This window comes from Numida meleagris, chromosome 8 (genome assembly GCF_002078875.1).
Source record: "Numida meleagris isolate 19003 breed g44 Domestic line chromosome 8, NumMel1.0, whole genome shotgun sequence".
Taxonomy (NCBI): Eukaryota; Metazoa; Chordata; class Aves; order Galliformes; family Numididae; genus Numida; species Numida meleagris.
Genome location: NC_034416.1, coordinates 8451116 through 8470072, shown reverse-complemented (window position 1 = coordinate 8470072; position 18957 = coordinate 8451116). Strand labels below are relative to the sequence as shown.

At 36.6% G+C, this 18957-nt stretch overlaps 1 protein-coding gene across 1 annotated transcript in view; it reads left to right on the top strand.

Annotated features, from left to right (window-relative positions):
• DACH2 (dachshund family transcription factor 2) overlaps nt 1-18957 on the top strand; it is a 137532-nt gene that overhangs the window by 29944 nt on the left and 88631 nt on the right. The window contains exon 3 of the mRNA XM_021406447.1: nt 16691-16822. Coding sequence (XP_021262122.1) covers nt 16691-16822 — 132 coding nt within the window. The remainder of the gene's footprint in view (nt 1-16690; nt 16823-18957) is intronic.

Genomic DNA, 18957 nt, shown 5'->3' with positions numbered 1-18957 from the left:
AAGAATGAATCTCCAGCTGCTAAATATCATTTATATCAGTTAATGGCCTTGCTGAGGAAACACAAGCTTGAGCAGACTCGACATGGGTTGAACAAAGACAGTGAATCGTTTTCCTGAACAATTTTTAGTACGTCACTAAATCATCAACTAGCAGTTCCTAGAGATAGTAAACTTCTATGAAAAGCTGGCCAAGAATTTCTGAAATGTTATTTCATGAAAATAGAAACTATCCATGGGGGAGCTTACATGGCAGCTTTAACAAGAAAGTTTTTTAAGATTGACTTTGGTGCTTTTCCCAAGGTTGGAAGGAGAGCTCTGCATCCTTTGGGATAACTATAGGGCAACTAGTATTTGAATATACAGACCATTGTGCATAGGGTTTGGCTTCATGCCTGTGATAGCTTGTAGTTTAGTTCTGTAATGTCATTATCTGCTAATTAAATACTATATATAGAGGAGGGCGTGGGGGGAGAGAGAGAAAGAGTGTGCCAATTTTTGGCAATTTAGTCTAAAGTTTTTCTGCATGTTACTAGTTGTGGTCTCTCGAAAAGTTAATTAAAATATACATGATGAGGAAAGTCTTCCTTACTACTTCTTCCTGTATTTTTTAAAATTAATATAATATTTAACATCTGCTTATAGTAGCACCACCCACGTATGAGTTTCTTTCCCAGCATTCAGGAATGGTTGGTGCTGGTTGGTCTTCGTGCTGTCACTTGAGAACTAAATTGTAATATGTAAAAAAACAGAAACATATTCTTAGGCCATTTCAATGCAAGAATCCAATCTTGTAAAGATTTTCATTATGGTTTGAGGGATGAGATGTGCATCTTACTCATTTACTCATACAGATTCTAGCTGCTGACCCATTCATCAAATGCAGAAGTCCAGGCCAACCAGAACGATCTCTCCAAGAAAGATAAAGAGCAGAAATTTCAAATGGAAGACATTCTTCTTTGTAGTGGTTCACCTCATCTGCCATCACTTGTAATTGATACTATCAAGCTTGTCATGTGCCACAGTATCTAAGCAATACGTACTATGAGAGCAGCTGAGAAAAAAAGAGGTAAATATAGCTTATAAAATAACATTAGGGGAGTTCCATTTCTCTAGTGTTTCATTTGCTGTTATGGGAATATTGGAATATTGTTTAGAAGCCTTTCAATTATTTCAATCTAGCAATTTCTGGGAAAAAAAAAAAAGAGCTAGCAGTAAGATATTATTGGTGATGGAATGTCTTTAGTCAGACCAAAACAAAGTGAGACCACATTGCAGTCTGAAAATGCTGATTGCATTTTCTGCAAAGCTAGTAGCATGAGTATGCTTATTTTGTTTTTTAGTTTTGGTAAGTTAATGGCTTGATGAATATCTCATTGGCTAATGCTATGCCTGCACTATGGCAAATGATTGTGTTAATCTTCAGCTGTTAGAGCTCCAAGAAATTTGAAGCTAACACTGAATCTTGTAAATGTAAAACAGTAATAAGTTAATATGATGTATTTACAAAGTCCTTAGCCAATTAAAAGGTCAGCCTTTATAGCCAGACAAATTATTACTAACTATTAAATTATCACCAGTGAATTATATCATGAAACGTATCTCTGTATCGAGATCATCTCTAATCATGCTGGGTTATTTGGTAACAGTAATCAGTTCCCATCTGTTTTGGACAGACATCTTTTACATGAAGGACACCTTCTTCAAAGATTACTTTTCTGGTTAAAAAAAAATATTAAAATTTACCAAACTGCATGAAAAGCACTCTCTTAGAGTTAGTCCCTCTGGTGGATTTCTAATAAAAATCTAGTAAAGAATATCTTAGAAGTAAGCAGTGTACTGAGCGTGCTGTAGATAACGTGCAGGAGGCATGCAGAATTCCTGAGCTCTGGTTCATTAGGATTAGTTACCGATTTCAAAATCCATTCCTGCTGTTTTGTTTGTTTATTCATTCTTTTTTACGACATTAACGTGAGAAATCTTGATAAAATAGCTTTCATTTCTCTGTGGGATCATATGGGCAAGCAAGGAAAAAGGAACTGAATTGTTAAAATTACAGTAGTGTTGCTTGCTCAAAGTTTAGTTCTAACTCCCCTGAAATCTCTTCAAATTGGTAAAAACAGTTTTCAAACTCCTAAATTAGGTAGCTTAAATATTTATTTTAATGTGTATTTTTATTATACTAGACAACATTATTACTGCCATGGATTAAGGACCTGTAATGTGACTTTAATATTGCTATTAGATGTTAATGTCTTAGGATAGAGCTCGGAAGATGAAATAGTTCTCATTTACTTTTCACCATAATGAATACTAATGTGTCAGGGGACAGTAGACATCTTTGCCTTCTGTTCAGTTTGGCCACTTAGGAAAGACAAGAACAAAAGACAACAGTCACTCAGCTGTGGGTGAGTGCAAGTGGAAGTTGTGACTAAAGCCTGTTGAAATCCAGTTGTACCAATCTCCCTCTCATTTTTCTATTTTGACTAAACAAAATGAGAACAGACAGAAAATTGTCCACTTTCCAAGATTTCTGGTGGGAATTATTCATAATAGATTGTTATTTCTGCAGTGGTTTACAATTCCATTTCTTCTTGTTACTGGTGACGTTATGCTTATCATATCATGAGCTCTTCCACAAAGCCAAATAACTCATTGCTTAGAGAGAGATTTTTTTCTGCATTCACCACTAGAGACTAAATATTTCTGCCCAAGAGCATTTATCTACCAGGCAAAACTGAACTTACCTTCAGCAAATCTGGAACCCATCACAGGTGTAATAGAAGAAAATCTTAGAGAATATTTGTTTGTCCATGGTTAAAATTGCCCAGGGTCCCTCTTTTTCCTAGTTAGGGGCCTGCATTTAGTTAGGGGAACTTGTTCGCTCTGAATACACAGTGGAGTACCTTAAGTAACGTATGTAGTGAATAATAACATAGACTACTGCTAAAGTGGATACAGTTATTATTTTTAGAGTTTTCTAATGGTTTGCTCATGGCAGCAAAAATCACTTAGGAACTTGGCACCTATGCTGTGTCTTTCTTCCCTGACTTTGGCCTAAAGAATTCAATGGATATTAGCTAACAGAGTGATCCTCCTCAGTGCAGCTGCCTGACTGTCCTAATTCCAGATGCTTGGGAGCTCTGAAGCAACCAATCAGATTTGATATCTGAAGAAGTGGCAAAAAGTTTGTGCTTACTCTTGTCACACCTGGGCCAGTGTACAGCAGTGAAATTCATTGGATACTGTTGTATTTCATCACTGCAGTTCTGAGTGCTGCTGGATCTGGAACATCGTAGAAATCAAGTTTAGTCTATATCTAGACATTTATATAATGGCTGTGATAATGCGTCTTTTCAGAGTTGTGGATGTCTTCTGGCAATAAATAAGCAAGATGCAGCAGCATACGATCTTCTAGTTTAAACATTATTTTGGAGAGAGAAGTTCTGTTTTCATCATGGAGGCAGTTAGCATTTTGATTGTTTTGGTCTATTACATTACCTAGTGCTTTTAAGAAGACTAGTGTTTACCTCACGCTTAAATGAAGCAGCGGCACAGGAAATCTCAGCCCTCACCTGTTCCTGCAGTGTCTGTGCACCCGCAGCAACTCCTGGGTGGGGGAGCCCTGCGCTGCCTGCATGGCGTGGGCACTGCTGCCAGTTCTCCTGTACCTTCCTGTGCTGCTCTTTTTCTTTGGGAAGTTCTGACGTTGAGAAAGAAAACAAAAGAAAGCCTCATTGTGATCATTTTCAGGCGCTGGTTGTTATTTTTTAAAAGATACAGTTATTGATGTCTTCATAGCAGATGGTGTGATCCCATGATGTCTCTTACAAAATTTGATATATAAGCATATATCTCAGTAGTTCAATATTCATAATATAAATCAGTCTTATGATATGTTCCAACAGATAAGGCTGGGCCTTTTATATTGTTACTAAGGATGAAATTAATCTACTTCTGTTTTACTTAATTTTTGCTTTATATTCCTGTGTTCATTTTTTTATCTTGCTTCTTAAAATAAATTAATTCTCTTGCACAATACTAGACACAGAAGATTATGAAGAATTTATTTGCTTCTTTTGTTATTTAAGAAGCAGGGTGTTTTGAAACTCAAGCCCAGAAGCAGAAGAGTTGGAAGACTCAAGAGACAGCTTTGTTTACCATACATCTGAAATATTTAATAATATTTAAATAATTGGCTTAGTTCCAGTATTTGTTTCTATCTTTGATCAAGTTACTTAAGGGTCTTTTCCAACCTAAATGATTCTGTGGCTCTGTATATGTGGATGTAATGCTTGGGGCTTGTACTTTTAGCTGTTGGTTGGACTTGATTATCTTATGGGTCCTTTCCAGCCTAAGTGGTTCTGAGACTTTTGTTTGGCTTTTTTTTTTTTTTTCCTCCAATTACTAGTCCTGCTGTAAGGCAGGGATTTTTATGCATCGGGTTTACAGTAGTATAGATCAATACTGGATTGCATTTGAAGTTGGGTAGAACATGAATGATGAGGTTCCAGTTTGGCTGAAGGTGCAAGTCTTTCTGTGGCAGTAAACAGAAACGACAAGCGCTAAGAAAAGCTTCATTTGTGATGGATGGCAGGATCTTGCAAGTACGTTTAATACTTGAAGGGAGGTGCATGCTTGTAATATTTGAGAATGACACAGTTAAAATATTGCTGGGTGCAGGTGTTCTGTGCCTGGGAGAGTTAGCTCCGAGTGTATTGGGTTTTCTAGTCTGCAGAGCTAAACAGTGTCCAGGTGGGTTCAGCAAATCATACATATTGCCTCAGTGGCAGAAATATCTTATGTAAATAATATAAAAAGCATGGATGAACGATGTCCTTTTTAAAAAGGATACTTTCCCTTTTTAAGAGATAAACAGCTTAAAGAAGGAATGAGTTATTACTCCACGTGGTTGAACTTGTGGCTTGATGTTGGAAAGCAAATGGCTGTGGCTTCTTGTGTCTTTTTAAGTGTCTCTTGAAGGGCTACCATGTTGAGTTTAGAAGGGGAATGAGGAATCACCTCTTCCTTCCCTGGATAACTTTTTGGGTTTGTGGTCAGATACCTTGCTTTTAATGATGACTGTTTATTTTTTTGTATTTCTCAGCTCTATATCATTATTTTAACATAATAATATACAATATAGTAATACATAAATGAGATCAGGAAGTTATTTCTGTACAGTTACTGAGGCCAAACGTTTCTATGGTACAGATACAATATGTTTTGTTGTATATTTTATAGCATAAATCATTAATTCTTCTCGAAACTTAAAAAATGCGAAGTGACGCTCAGGGCTGGTGCATTTCCTCTTATCACAGTTGTTTATCAGAGGGCTGAGCTGTCTGAGCTGATGAAACTTCTTTGTAAATTTTGACAGTGTAGCCTACTAAGTGGTTTATAGGTATTTTCAGTGCTTCTAATGGCTAGTAATGACTAACAACAGAAGTAATTTAAGCATGTTTCTTTAATTAATGTTATCCCATCTTTTTCCTTAATTAACTAAGTTGTCTTAAGCCAGGAAACAACATTATTACTGAAGATTTGAAAGTAATAGTTTGTAATCCATTCTTCCCTTGTTAATACTTGATTTCCTAATTTTGATGTCCACAGTATTTCTAGGAGGATTATAACTTGTAAAATAACTTGGTAAAATGGTCTGATACGAGTTCATTGTCTGTGAACACAGAATTTGTTTTATTTAAAAAATTCCAATATCTTTTCTTAATAGTCTGCACTTTTCCCTAAAATTCCTTACTAGGAACGCCAATGGCCCTTACTTAGTATCACTTTTGGATAAAAACTCTTAAATTTGTCTGGTAGGAAAGTATAATCTTAAAATTGTTAATACATACCTAGTGTAAGCAACAGTAACCAAGTTTGGTCTGAGTTGGTTGTGGGATGAAAGAAGTTTAGCCAAATACTCAAGAAAGGAGAAGTTTTTCCAAATGTCGGTACATGTTAAAGCATTACTGATCTATTAAAACCTCAGGACTTCAACCAATTCATTTTAGTCATGATATTGCCTAAAGTTGAAGTATTTTATAAAAGCTAAACAATGCCAAATGCATTTGGCTGAGATCAAAAGCCAAATCTATTTGTTCTCTTTCATCTTCAGTGTTCCATTTCCTAGGAGTATGACCTTAGTCAAACATCTATTAAAGTTAGCTTTTGATCTTACTCCCTTTTTTAGAAAAAAGAAAAAAAGTCAATCTTTAAAATTTTCTTCCAGAGACAATCACACTATTGTGTTGTAATGTTCCAGTAGTGTGTGAGTAAATAGGATTCTCTGATGTATGTGATAGAACAGTGGTTAAATGGGACAATCATTTTTGTGTCAGAGACAAGAATCAAAAGGAAGCATTCTTCAGAAGCTGTTAACTGGAAAACCCCCCCAGGTCAGTGGAAGCATGTTAACTGGTCAGTACGCTGCATTTTTTGGTCCTTTGATGAAAATGCCTTGTAATTTGATAACAGGTAGCTGTTCATTTGTAATACAATTTTCTCTTCACCAGTCAAAGCTGCCTACTGATTAATCAGCAAAAAGGTTAATTTTCTTCTCAAGTATGAGGAATTTAGTGGCTTTTTGAAAGAACTAGGGAAAGAGTGTGTATTGAATATTACATCCTTTATTTCCTGAATAGAACTATTAAGACTTTTTTTGGTTATCTTTAAGTTCCTACAGATAAGGATTTTAGAAACTAACTGTCTCAGATTCAGTTCTCCGTCTAGGTTAAGGGAGTAGGTCTGTCTTAAATACATACTGATTCCTAAAACTATGTAGAGTAATAAAATTGCAGCTAGGATTTATATTTAATGTACTGAGATGACTTGAGTAATGGCTGTTTATTAGCTCACCCACAACAACCATGCCATTAAACTTGTCCTCATCAACACAGTTTCACAGTTTGGGAAATCTCAAAGGATATAGCGGAATAATACTGAAAATGTGTATTTGGAAGTAATATCTATAGGAGAAATAAAATGTTTCCTTTTAATAAACTATTAAGTTGACAGAACGCATATTAAATTTCTAAAACCAGAGTTAAATTCTTACTAGGAAACACAGGATTATTACCTGGATATGTTTAAAATAATATATGATAATCTCTCAATGTGAGGGAAAAAAAAGTTCAAGTAAACTCTCAGCTCTAAAAAGATAGCTGCAAGGAGTACCATATTAATATTGACAAAAAGCTGAGTACTGCAAAGAATAGTAATTGTAGAGGTAGCAATTGGAAGGGATGGCATGTTATGTCAGTTTACAGAAAAGCAAGATTAATAGGTATCTGCAATATTTTTCTCAATTGCAAAAGGTAATTTTCAATACATCTTGGACATCATTTATAGTGAATATATTTTAATTTTTAAAATAAATATATTTAATTTGAATGATAAAAACTGGGACTCCGTTTTAAGATCTGAGTGTACCTTGACTATTGAAATTGTTGAACAAAACTTATGCTGAAGATGTTTCTTGCCATAGTTTTATAAGAAGTGAAACTGCTGTTCTGATGCAAACTCAAGAGTACAGACCACTAGAGTTTATCTGGAAAGATTTGCAAGGGCAAAGAGAATATTTGCATAATTTTAGATAACTAAGTGTTTCAGTTCAGTGACTAGATTATTTCTCTCCTTCTTGAGCTTCCATTTGGCTCGAAGGCTGCAAGTTAATTCAGCTTGACCAATGAGTAGAGACATATCCTTTAAGGTTTTGAAAATTGTGTAGTTCATCTTCTCTGTGTTATTTTTATTCACAAGGTGGAACAAGAAAATAAGCTTCCAGTCAGTTTCTCAGCTCTGAAAAATGTTCTTTACCTTTCGTAGCATAAAATGGAAGTAGCTATTCTGGCATAACTTCATAAACAAAGAAGGTATTAGCCCATTGGGACTAAATTATTTGTTTCCTCCGTTATTTCTGTAAGTAAATGTGCCTGAGAAAGCTTTAGCAAAACTAAAGGAATTTAAAACAGGAAGACCAGAACAATGAGATGTTAAGAAAAGAAAGTTAAGGTACACATTCTTCCGTAATCATGTTTCATACGTTCTCTGGTTGTGTGATCAATAGTCATTAATTTATGCCCCAGAGGAAAATATTGTTCTTCATGTTTCTTTACCTATGGTGCAAACCTAGCTAGAAGTTACAACTGACTAGCTCCAGCCTGCGGCCTCCTGTTTTCCCATTGCAGTGCTAGAAATTCATACATCCATCACCTGTGTGTAGGAGGTGCCCCAACAGCTACGCTGCACCCCCAGGAAGTGTTGAGCAGCTTTTGCTACCTGGCCTTCTTTGTTCTTGTCTCACAGAAATGTGCTGGAATGTTGTATGAAGGCTTATCCTTTCCCCAGTATGACTGGTTGGATGACTGTATAAATACTGCTGAAATTCAAGTTAACTAATCTGAAATACCTCATTTTCTTCTTAGGCAGAGATAGTAGCCAAAAGTTTATGCTGTAACACACCTCTGATGTAAACTCACCACAGAGGCCCATGTAGAATAATCACTGCTGATAGAAGGGACTTTGTGACAAAGGCTGATTTCCTGAGGACTGTGTGAAGCATGAAGTTGTAACTGATTGGGATGCATTTTTTGTTCTTACGTGATGCTGCTTTCAAACTTCTGTCTTTGGAGAGCACGGGCTCCCTCTTTACATTTGCTAGTTTACTGTGCTTAATAAGCATAATGTTTTTGTGTATTTTCTGAAATGGACACAGATTTCTCATGTCTTGGAGAAAATCACTTATATGAAGGAATAATATATAGGGGATATTCTAGAAAGTGAACTCAGTGGAGGCACCTGCAGTGAATGTTACTGTATGAAGTGGCTCAAGTTGTCAGCCCAACTAATGGTCTACATCCAGTAATTTTGGTAAGAAACTAATCTTTGCAAACAATCCCAGTGACTGTAAGTTGATGGACTGCTGCAGAACTGGGGATTGCAGTGCCTATGAAGAAGGCAGAATTTGATCCTTGGTTGAGCACATCATCTCTACTTACAGCTTAGGCTCATTTGAGTTTGCCTAGACTCAGCCTTCCTCCTATCCTGCCAGAGCCAACCATAGTGGAGAACAGTTTATTGTTGTGGTACTTTAAACTGTGCATTTGCAAGCAGAATTTCTATCATTGGCTTTGGTTCAGTGCAAATATCTGAGGAGAGGCTGGAATAATGTTTCTCCTCTGTAAGTTTTTGGCTTCTGGAAGGCTGCATCAAGGACATGTGCAGGGTGATCCTCAGAGCCCTCTGGGTCCGACTTGTCTGGCTGCAGGGAGCAGTGGTGGCCAGAGGAACATCTCAACAACCCAGCTTCTAACTGCAGTGCTGAGAAGAAGGGATCATGACAATAGATTAAGGTTTCATCTAGAATACTGTATGGAATTCAGTATCACTTAAAATCCTTGAAATAACCAAGTTTTTAATCATGCTTTGAGACAGCTGGGACATGGCTGAGCTATGCCATCTGATTGGAAAAAAAAATGTTTTTATGATATTTTCCAGTCACAAGTAGGAAGTAGCTTGAAATCACTCACAAAGATATCCTTATTCTCAGAAGGCCTTCCAGCTCAATTAATTTTACAAACTCTAGAGGTTCATGCCAATTCCAGATAAGCTTTCAGACATTTTGGTGTTTAACTGAAAGGACCTCCAAAAACTTCAGCTGTTTCCTCATCATTATTGTTAGGAGAAGTGCGCAGAAATGAATTTAGTAGGAAAGGAATAAAGGTGAGGAACAACCTAATAACAGCTAATTCTAATTTTGGGTGGCAGTACATGCACCATGACAGACTTCTCTGATTTGCAGAATCTGTAACTTTTGATGAATGTGAGGCCTACTACAACGGAATTTATTTATGTCAATTTTAGTTTCTCATGAACCCATACATTCTGTAAAATGTAACTGAGTCCTGCAATGCAAGACACATGCAGTGAGTGCGGATGAATGTGGCCATGGAGATGTTCGTGCACCCAGGGCCCTGTCTGTGCAGGAGCTTCCCTGGCTGTTGGACAAAGCCGTAGTGCTTTGAAGTTGACCCAAGCCAATCCAACACTGCTCATCCAGGATAGGTCAAAAGATGTCTGTACTGCACAGGCTGGATGCAGGTGCATGCCACTATCTTTATTTATCTTTATACTGAAAAAATGACTGAAATTAGTGATGCATTCCTGCCGTACAGGTTGTGAGGCTGATGTCTAAAAGACATTTTCCTTTTTGAGGCAGATAATATCACCTTCATATCCTTTCCTGTGGCCTCTCAATATGGAGAACTTTGGAGTTAACATTTTTTTTCCTTCAAATAAAGTTTATTTTTGTATTTTAAGACGTTTCTTTTAAATTTTTCAGATCCTTGACTTAAAAAATTGTGATTTTAGTCTATGAGAATATTAAAAAAAGCGTAAGCTGATAGTTTGAATTTGGATGATTCTGAACATTAGTGTAACTTGTTTCATCCTTCCTGAAATCTGAGTCCTAGTGCATAATTTTTTCACTCATTTTTGAATGAAAACACACGTTTTTTCACTGTACTATACAGCATAAGAATTTTCATTTTTTCCCGAAAAAGATATCTCATTAAAATTGCATCAAATAGGCAATAGAAGAAAAATATAGAAATTATACGTATAAAGTGATCGTGAACTTTTCAACAGTAATTCAGTGGCTGATGTATCTGTCCCGTGTATTCTTCCATCTCCTGAAACTTGTAGATCAAAAGTGGGGTGGTCAGTCAATCAAATATACAGAAGAAGGTAAAGGTCACAGTAGTGCAGAACACTAAAAGTATTACGCATAACAGTCTTGACAAATCATTCTCATGGCATAGATTGTAAAAAAGCAGAAAATGTCACGAAATTAATCAATTCTCATAAGACGCTGTAAGAATGAAGAAAAAAATACTGTAACCCTCTCCGTGTTCTTTGTAGATCTGATTTTTTTGTTTCCCACCAGTGGGGCAAGCTGCGGTTTGTTTTGTTGTGAGATATAGGCTATCTTTTCAAATGTGAAGTAAAATATGCAGTATAGACAGGTATTGCTGCGTAGCAGCTTGAGCACAAGTGGTTATGTTTCTGTAGGCATTATGAACATTACTACACATAGGCATAAATTTGGGTTTGACGTTTCTGTATTTTTCAAATTGAAGCTTAGACCTGTCTCCAGGCTGCTGTAACACCACGGACTTTTTAGACATCTTATTCAAAATTGGTTTAACAGTCATTCATGTTCATGGCTGGGTTTTACCTCTTGCTAAACAAGAATGATTCATTTCAACTATAGAGAAGCATTTATTTTCTAATATGAGTGTTCAAATTAGTGAATTCATGGAAGCATTCTGAAAATTTTAAGTACATTATACGTATTTGGTAATTTTCCTACAGAAGAATGTGGGAAAGAAAGCTTATCCTTTTCAGTCTTCAAAGGCCTAATTTATTGGATGTTTCAAGATTGTTTTCACTGTTTACAATATGGTATCGCACATTAACATTTCATACTACCAGATGTTTCATTATTTCTGTTTTAGCACATCATATTTGACCCATAGCAGCTTTGAATGCAAATAACAAACAAGCTGATGCACAATGCTTGACTGTTAGACTGAAGTAATATGGCAAGGCTGAACTGGGTTTCATTTTCCTTTTGAATATTATTAATTGCAATGTGTTGACTGTTAATTTAATTAAATGTTTTGTTTTAATATAAGACCATTCTTCAGTTCACTGACTCACCATTACATTTAATTAATTGCAAACCTCAAGATTTGATTACTCATAGTTCTCCTTTAGTTAATTTACTTGTTCACAGTTTTGACAGAAAAGCTTTCAAACTAATATGAAGGAGGGGCACAGTCTAACTAATTAGGGAGCTGAAAAATAGACCTCAAACCTTGTGGCTAGAGGACAAGATTAGCAGATACCCAGGGTTGTGTTAAAATGCTTAGAAGCCTTGCGTTTACTCTCAAGATCCAATTTCCAATAGCTGGACATCAGTTAAACATGAAGGACTCATGTAATAGAAAGATACCAAGGTCCATCAGTGCAGGAGTGTGACTGAGTTTCAGTTTCTTAGTTCTCTGTGAAGGTGTGTGCTGCTCAGTGAGTTGTGGTGTGCTCAGGGCCCCAGGTGCTGCCCCTCATCACCTGGTGCTGGGAGCAGGGTGAGATCGGCACTGCCCCATGAGGGAGCTGGCTGCGGGCACTGCGAGGGTGCAGTTGTGATCTTCAAGCCATGCAGCATAACTGCAGTTTTTGTTGAAATCATTCCTGAGACTTCATGGAGGAGTGAGCTTCAGTAGTCTTGGTGTCTGTGTAGGGAGTATTCAAGTAAACAGTTAACCACTGGTTTTAACAGGATGCAGCCTGGAGATGCAGATAGCTTTGTGTGCATGCCTCTCCAGTGCTCCAGGAGCCTGGGCTGGAGGAGCAGAGCACATGCCCTGTGAGTCTGGCCTGTGGTACACTTAAGCCAGTTACAGCGACAGCACCCTGCAAACAATGTGTCTCCTCTCCGGCACTGCGGCCTGTGCTGTGTGCTCCCAGTCAGGGCTGAGAATTGTGATGTAATGGTGCTAAAGCGTTCTTTAATTGAGGCTCAGAATACAGTTACACAGTCTGATTTCATTGCAACCTGAGCATAAACTGTGTTGGCTTGTGTGTCCTTGAAGGGTTATTTCAGGGCTAAATCTGTATGTTGTACTGCAGAGTTATGCAGACTCGTCAAAAGGAGAGTACACAGTGTCCTGACAAAACTGAAATTTCAGAACGAAGATTACTAATGGCAGTTGGCTGTTCTGCCATATGCACAATGCAGGTGTGCCTGAGCACACACCATCACAATCTGTTACGCACTTGTAATCAAGATTCATGTCTAAACAGCTGCCCTGAACATGGCTCTGAGGTGCCCACGTGGTGGTGGTGCCACAGGACCCCCCAGGAGCTGCTGTCCCTCGCCAGGGCAGCATTTGGGAAGCAAAGTGCTGCAGCTGTGCTGAGATTCGGGCCTTTCTTTGGTGTTAGCATTGGAGAGGTTCCACGTATTTGGCAATAAGTGGCAAACAGTTTATTTCCTGGATGCTTCGTGATTGATCACAACTGGGAGAAGATATCTAAAGGAAGAGAAATTTCAAGTGTAAAAGGGGAGAAAAAACTGCAAACTTTGAAGCGTGTGATCCAGCATGTTGGCTTTCCCCGTGATCCTTTTTATTTGTTGAATGTGGAGGGATTTCCACATTGCAGCGGTCTCCAAGTCCATTTTTCACTGTGAGGTATTCTAAGTGCGGTTCTGCTGCTGCTAATTATTCATCCAACAGGATGGAAAAGATTCTTCAGCTCTTTGTAGATCTTTAGATAAGCCAGTAGAAGAATAACCCTCCTTGCCTCAGCTAGCTGGAGCTGAGTCAGTTGCAGAAAGAAGTTTTATTAATAGTTAAATTAAATAGAAGTTTCAGTAACATTAGCCTTGGCAGTAGTCTTAATTGGCGATTATGCCAATGTTTGATTTGCTGCATGTTTGCTTCTATCCTTTCTGTCAGTACCACAGCCTTTACTACTGAAACCATCTACTTCAGCCTCAATTGTATTAGCTTTCAGAAGTGTTGAAGGATTATATAGTGTTTTTGAAGTGTCTCATACAGTACAGTTCTGGAGCTTTTACTGCATTACGTTTAGAGCAGGGAATGATAGAGACTGAAGAGCAGTATAAAGACTGCTGTTGCTGTGCTTAGAAAGAGCATTGGCCATATCTGCTGTAACTGTGCCTGACCACTCAGCATCCTCAGGCTGTCATGCTGTATACATTAGGACTATGCTGTACTCTTTAAACTTTTAATGCTGAAGTAGAGCGACTTTGGTGCGGCAGATGGCACAGCATAGATTTCTGGTACATCATTGTTTTTTGGCTTTTGTCCTCATGGCAGCTGTGTCTGGTTAGGGAGCTCAGAAATGCCTAACAATAATTACTTTTAATTTCTGCAGGTGGCATTGTGGTGATTTGGGGACTGTTTATGCCTTTCTGTTTGTTCCTCAGTACCCTTTCTGTCTTCATTATGCTTCTAATGCAACTGCTCAGAAGTATTTTTTCTACAGGGCCCTGGACAACTTTTCATCTTACATTTTCATTGAAAACTTCATTAAAGGTCTAAATTCACTTTCTCTTGTCTCCTTATGTGCTTTTGAATAGTTTATTTATTCATTTGTATATTTAAATTAAGTAAAGTTTTGTAACCTGGAGTTTCAAGAACCTGCATAAATACTGACGCAGTATTTATCCACATGTATCCGTATCCATATCAATATGACCCAGTATCATCCATATGTGTTTGGGTACATATAAGTGATAAAATGCTATGTTAAAAAAAAATACGTGTTCAGACTTCACTTTGGTAACCTTTAAAAGAAACGTGGATTCTTTGCAAGTGGATTATCCAGCAAAAAGAGAAGAGGCTGTGAGTGAGTATAGTTCTGATCATGCTTTGGTGATGGCTGTACCTCGATACTTGGGATTGGTTGGGATGTGGAGCAAAAGTGCAAGTAGGAGCACAAATCATGCAGGTTCCTGGAAACCCTGGAAGCAGTAAATTCCTCAGAATATTTATGATGATGAACTTGAACTTCCTGAAGACAATAGGAAGTCACTCGTAGAGCCATCCCATTTCCTTTCACTAGAACAAGGTGGAAAAGTTTATAGACTTTCATCTTCTGAAAGTGCCTGAACAGTTTCATCATTTAAGATGTATTATTTCTTTGATGGATTAAATGTGAGTGATGTCTGCCATAGAATCTTAAAAGCAGAAGTTTAAACATCAGGGTTTGATTTTAACCTGATAAAAACCCTGTACCATTTGCGAAATAACTTCAAAGGGCATTTGAAGAATTCTATTTTAAAATAAAAAATGAGTATTGCTATGGCATAGTGATCTTTTGCATGAAGTAGGGGCTGGAATGACCTAAGAAACAAAATTGTTGATGTTGTTTTCTGGACTTTGTTTTTGTGTACTTGTAGGTAGTGTATCTTAAAAATAAAATCAAATGGTTTTCCATGTAGCAGTGACAGAACAATAAAACATGCCTAGTTAGTGTAGGTGATACTCATTAGATTTGGTGTTGGTGCTTTTGAATTATATTGGACTGTGGTTATTTTGGTGAAAGAGTCTTTTAGGTAGGATGGGAGTAGCAGAACAGAACTGGTTGGCTTTTATTATTTCCGTCTCATAACCTATCATCTCCAACTTACTGCTTTTAATCAGGGATATCTTCACTGAAGTTAACAGGATTGCTGTAGCCGTGTGTGATGATAATACATACACCTCCCCCATGCATTTGGAGTCTATTGATTGCTTGCTTACTTAACTCATATTAAAATAATGAGAACCTTTGTGAAGCCTGTTAGAGGAGCAGCACAGCTAATCTAAATGTCAAATTCATAGTAGCTTTTAAAAGAAAATATTTTCATTTATGGATGTGTGGCAGTATGGGATATGAAAATTATTAGTTCACTTTAATCAGTGTCTAATGTCTCAGTAAACAATACTTCTCATAAATAGCAGATTATTTAATTCTGTTCTGAATTATCATGCACTACCAACCAAAAAAAAAAGTTGTTTTTGGTGAATGCAAGCCAGTATTTTTGTGGAACTAAATTACAAGATAGCTGATATGAAGCATTCAGTGTGCTTTGTAGGAAATGACAAAAGCAACTCATAATTTGCTGAGAGGGAGACACTAAAACTTGTTCTATCCATAACTGAATGAATCAACCATTATACCTATAGGGATCTTTTTTGGTTACCTGTCTTTAGCCTCCTCGTTTTCTGTGTGATAGGTGAACTTCAGATGAGAGATTTTCAGTTACATCTTAGCCAGAGTAAAAATAATTTGATACTGTCCAGAAGACCATTTAATCTCTTACTGAAAAAATCAAAATTACAAAATATGAAAAGTTTACAGTCATGAAAAAAGATATGGGGAAATCCTTTTTTTTTTTTTAAATAAAAAAATATCATTATGATGGTAGTCAGTAAGCTGACCCTACTCCTTTGCTTTTACTGTTTTAAATTAATTCAGTTTCTGTCACTTCAGAATCTCCAACCACTACCTCTGTTTATTCTGTAAATTTGTGATGGTTTTAATATCTCATTAAAGTGAGATTGAGTTTGTAGTTATATTGTACATTTCTTGCATTTCCAAAGTAGTATTTTTCAGTAGCAATAATTTTAACTCAAATCAAGACTTCAGAAAAATAATATTTTGAGATGTGTCATAATAGTACAACATTTATGTTTTCCACTTTGATTGGCTTCCAGCTGTTGAAATTAAGAAACACTATATTTTACTAGTATACTTGGAAATTTTGTAGCAGCTAAGTCAAACAGAAAGAGATCAAAGTGGCAAAATGATCAAAGTGACAGGAAATGATATGTAAAAGTATAATCAAAAGGAATAACATGAAATAAATAATTTTCGACATTATACATGTAAAAAAAAGAACAAGAAACGCAAACACTAGGAAATACATTCTTAGAATGCAGTACTAGAATAACACAAAGGACTTGAAGATAATGTTCAGAATAACACTATATAACTGAGATGAGAATGTGTATTGAATTTATGTGGCTTATTGAAAGGAATTGTCTTGTTCTTCATATTTTTCAGTCCTGAGTTGTACTGTCTGATACTGCATTTTATTTATTTCTGTTTTTTCCAGGTTTGACAGCAGCAGCCATGGCAGAGGCTATGAAGTTACAGAAGATGAAACTTATGGCAATGAATAGCCTCCATGGAAGTGGAAGTCAAAATGGAACAGAATCAGAAAATGAAGAACTCAATTCTAACGCAGGTAAGTAATGCTGTGCACACGAGCTCTGGGGGAAAACCTGTTTTACCCAATGGAAACAAAATCAAAATCTGTCTCAAATTCTTGTATTCTTTTATTTTGTAAGCTTTCCTCTGCCAGTATTAAATAAAAATCACTGCATATATTCCTCCAGTCTTCCTCCTAACAACCGTCTTCAGCAAAAGTATTGGTGAAGGATTGCTGTGTAAGGGTACATGCATTTAAAACTCTTCTCTAAATATGTAGTAACAAAATATTTCTCTTTGGCAGTAATATAGAGCTTTTCTGTAAATTATGGAAAGTGTCCAAAACATCAAGTTGTTGGAGCTCATTATGAGTCACCACAGGTCACTGGAGAAAGGTGAAGAAGGGAATGTTAGATTATCAGCTGTTTGGCTTTTCTTTGTTTTGTTCTTCCCTTGAATGGATGTTTGCAAACCATTGCTGTGAAGGAGTCATGATAAACTTTTGTTACAGCCTACCTGGCTGGAATAACATTGAGAAGAAGGCACTGACACTAAACATTGATCTATACCGATCTATACACTATATTAGTGTAGACTTGAACTATATTGTCTGAATCCCAGCTCCACAAGAGTAAGGTTCAAAATTTAAAACAGAAATTAATCCTCTGAAGAGAATATCTTCTTTATTTAGTCTAATTTTCTTTTCAGGTGAATAGAAGAGATTTGACTCAAACAGTGTAGAGTAATAGGATAAGGTAGACCCGTTCTGTACCAGGAAGCTGCTGTATATCTATTACTTTAAGGGCAGGTTCACTTGGACTCAATTTTTTAACACAGACAATCCTAAAATACACTCCTTACATTTTGGAAGCATGCAACTCCTCTATTTTCATTATCAGTTCAACAACAGAGACATTATCTAGTCCCTCGTTGCTTTCAGATCTCCATTGGCATTCACACATATCTGACATCACATGTGTGTCTCTAAAGGCGAAGCCACTCTAACAGTTTGCTTGCTTGGATGGTGTATAGTGTATATGCATTGTGCTATCAAAATGGTAATTTATTAGACCAATAAAGCAGCAGCTGGGAGGTCTTAGACTCATTTTCTAAAGGAATAACTTTGAATTCATGTCAAATTATGCACAAAGCAGTCTTTCCAAAAGTGATATTGCCTTTTGCTAATTTTGTGTACTCATCTGTATTGAAGAAATCTGGCTTCCAATTCATGCATTAAACCCTTCCCCAGCTTTCTATTCTGTAGAATACATATTTCTTATTCACCTCTCAGACCCTAATCAATTAGTGCATATTGAATTTAAAAAAATAAAAGCACTGAAAAAGCATATTTAGTGTTGTTCGTCGTAGTCTGTATATAGTTCAAAGTGAGTTACGCAATTTCACTGAATGCTAATATGACTGAAGATAGAATTCCTACAGAAAAGCAAGGAAGCTTCAAACAGATAAGATGTGGGTTAGTATTAAGATTTTTAAAAGCTGCTGTAGCAAAGCGTGCTAATCTGCGTGTTCATGGTTTGGTGTGTTTTATGTTATGGCAAGATTTGTGTTCTTATGTGGAGAATCTGCAGTACAGTAACAATATTATTTTAGGCACCTCATTGACAAGTTTTATGGGGAATATCATACCAGCTTTTCTAAAATACATAAAGAGTATGCATATTAAACTGATGTTCTCTGCAGTTTAGCAATTCAATGAGTTACAGAACTGACTCAATACTAATTTAAGTATTTGGAAAAATTCCCACTGACTTTAACTGAAGGTACAGTGGAGCCCAAGGATAAAAATGTGATATCAGTTATGTAAAGATTTTTTTCCAGTTCTTTACCTTTTCATTGCCTGATTCACTAAAATTACCGGGAACAGATTTTGTGCATTGATTGCCAACATTACTTGCAGATGGAGAAGTAAGACCTTAACAAAAAGGACTACTAATATACTAATAATCATAAGTTTCCCTTTCTTTAGTACTACAATGCTAGCTAGAAGTAGGATCGTTTGTAATGCACTGTTTCTCCCTTTCTTTGGAGGGTCTTTTTTAAAAAATTAAAAAGATTTACGTTAAGCACATACAGCAGAATGTGCAAAAAAAAAATCCGTAATTAATACGGAACTTAATTAAAACCATCTCATTTCAGCTGAGGAATTATTAA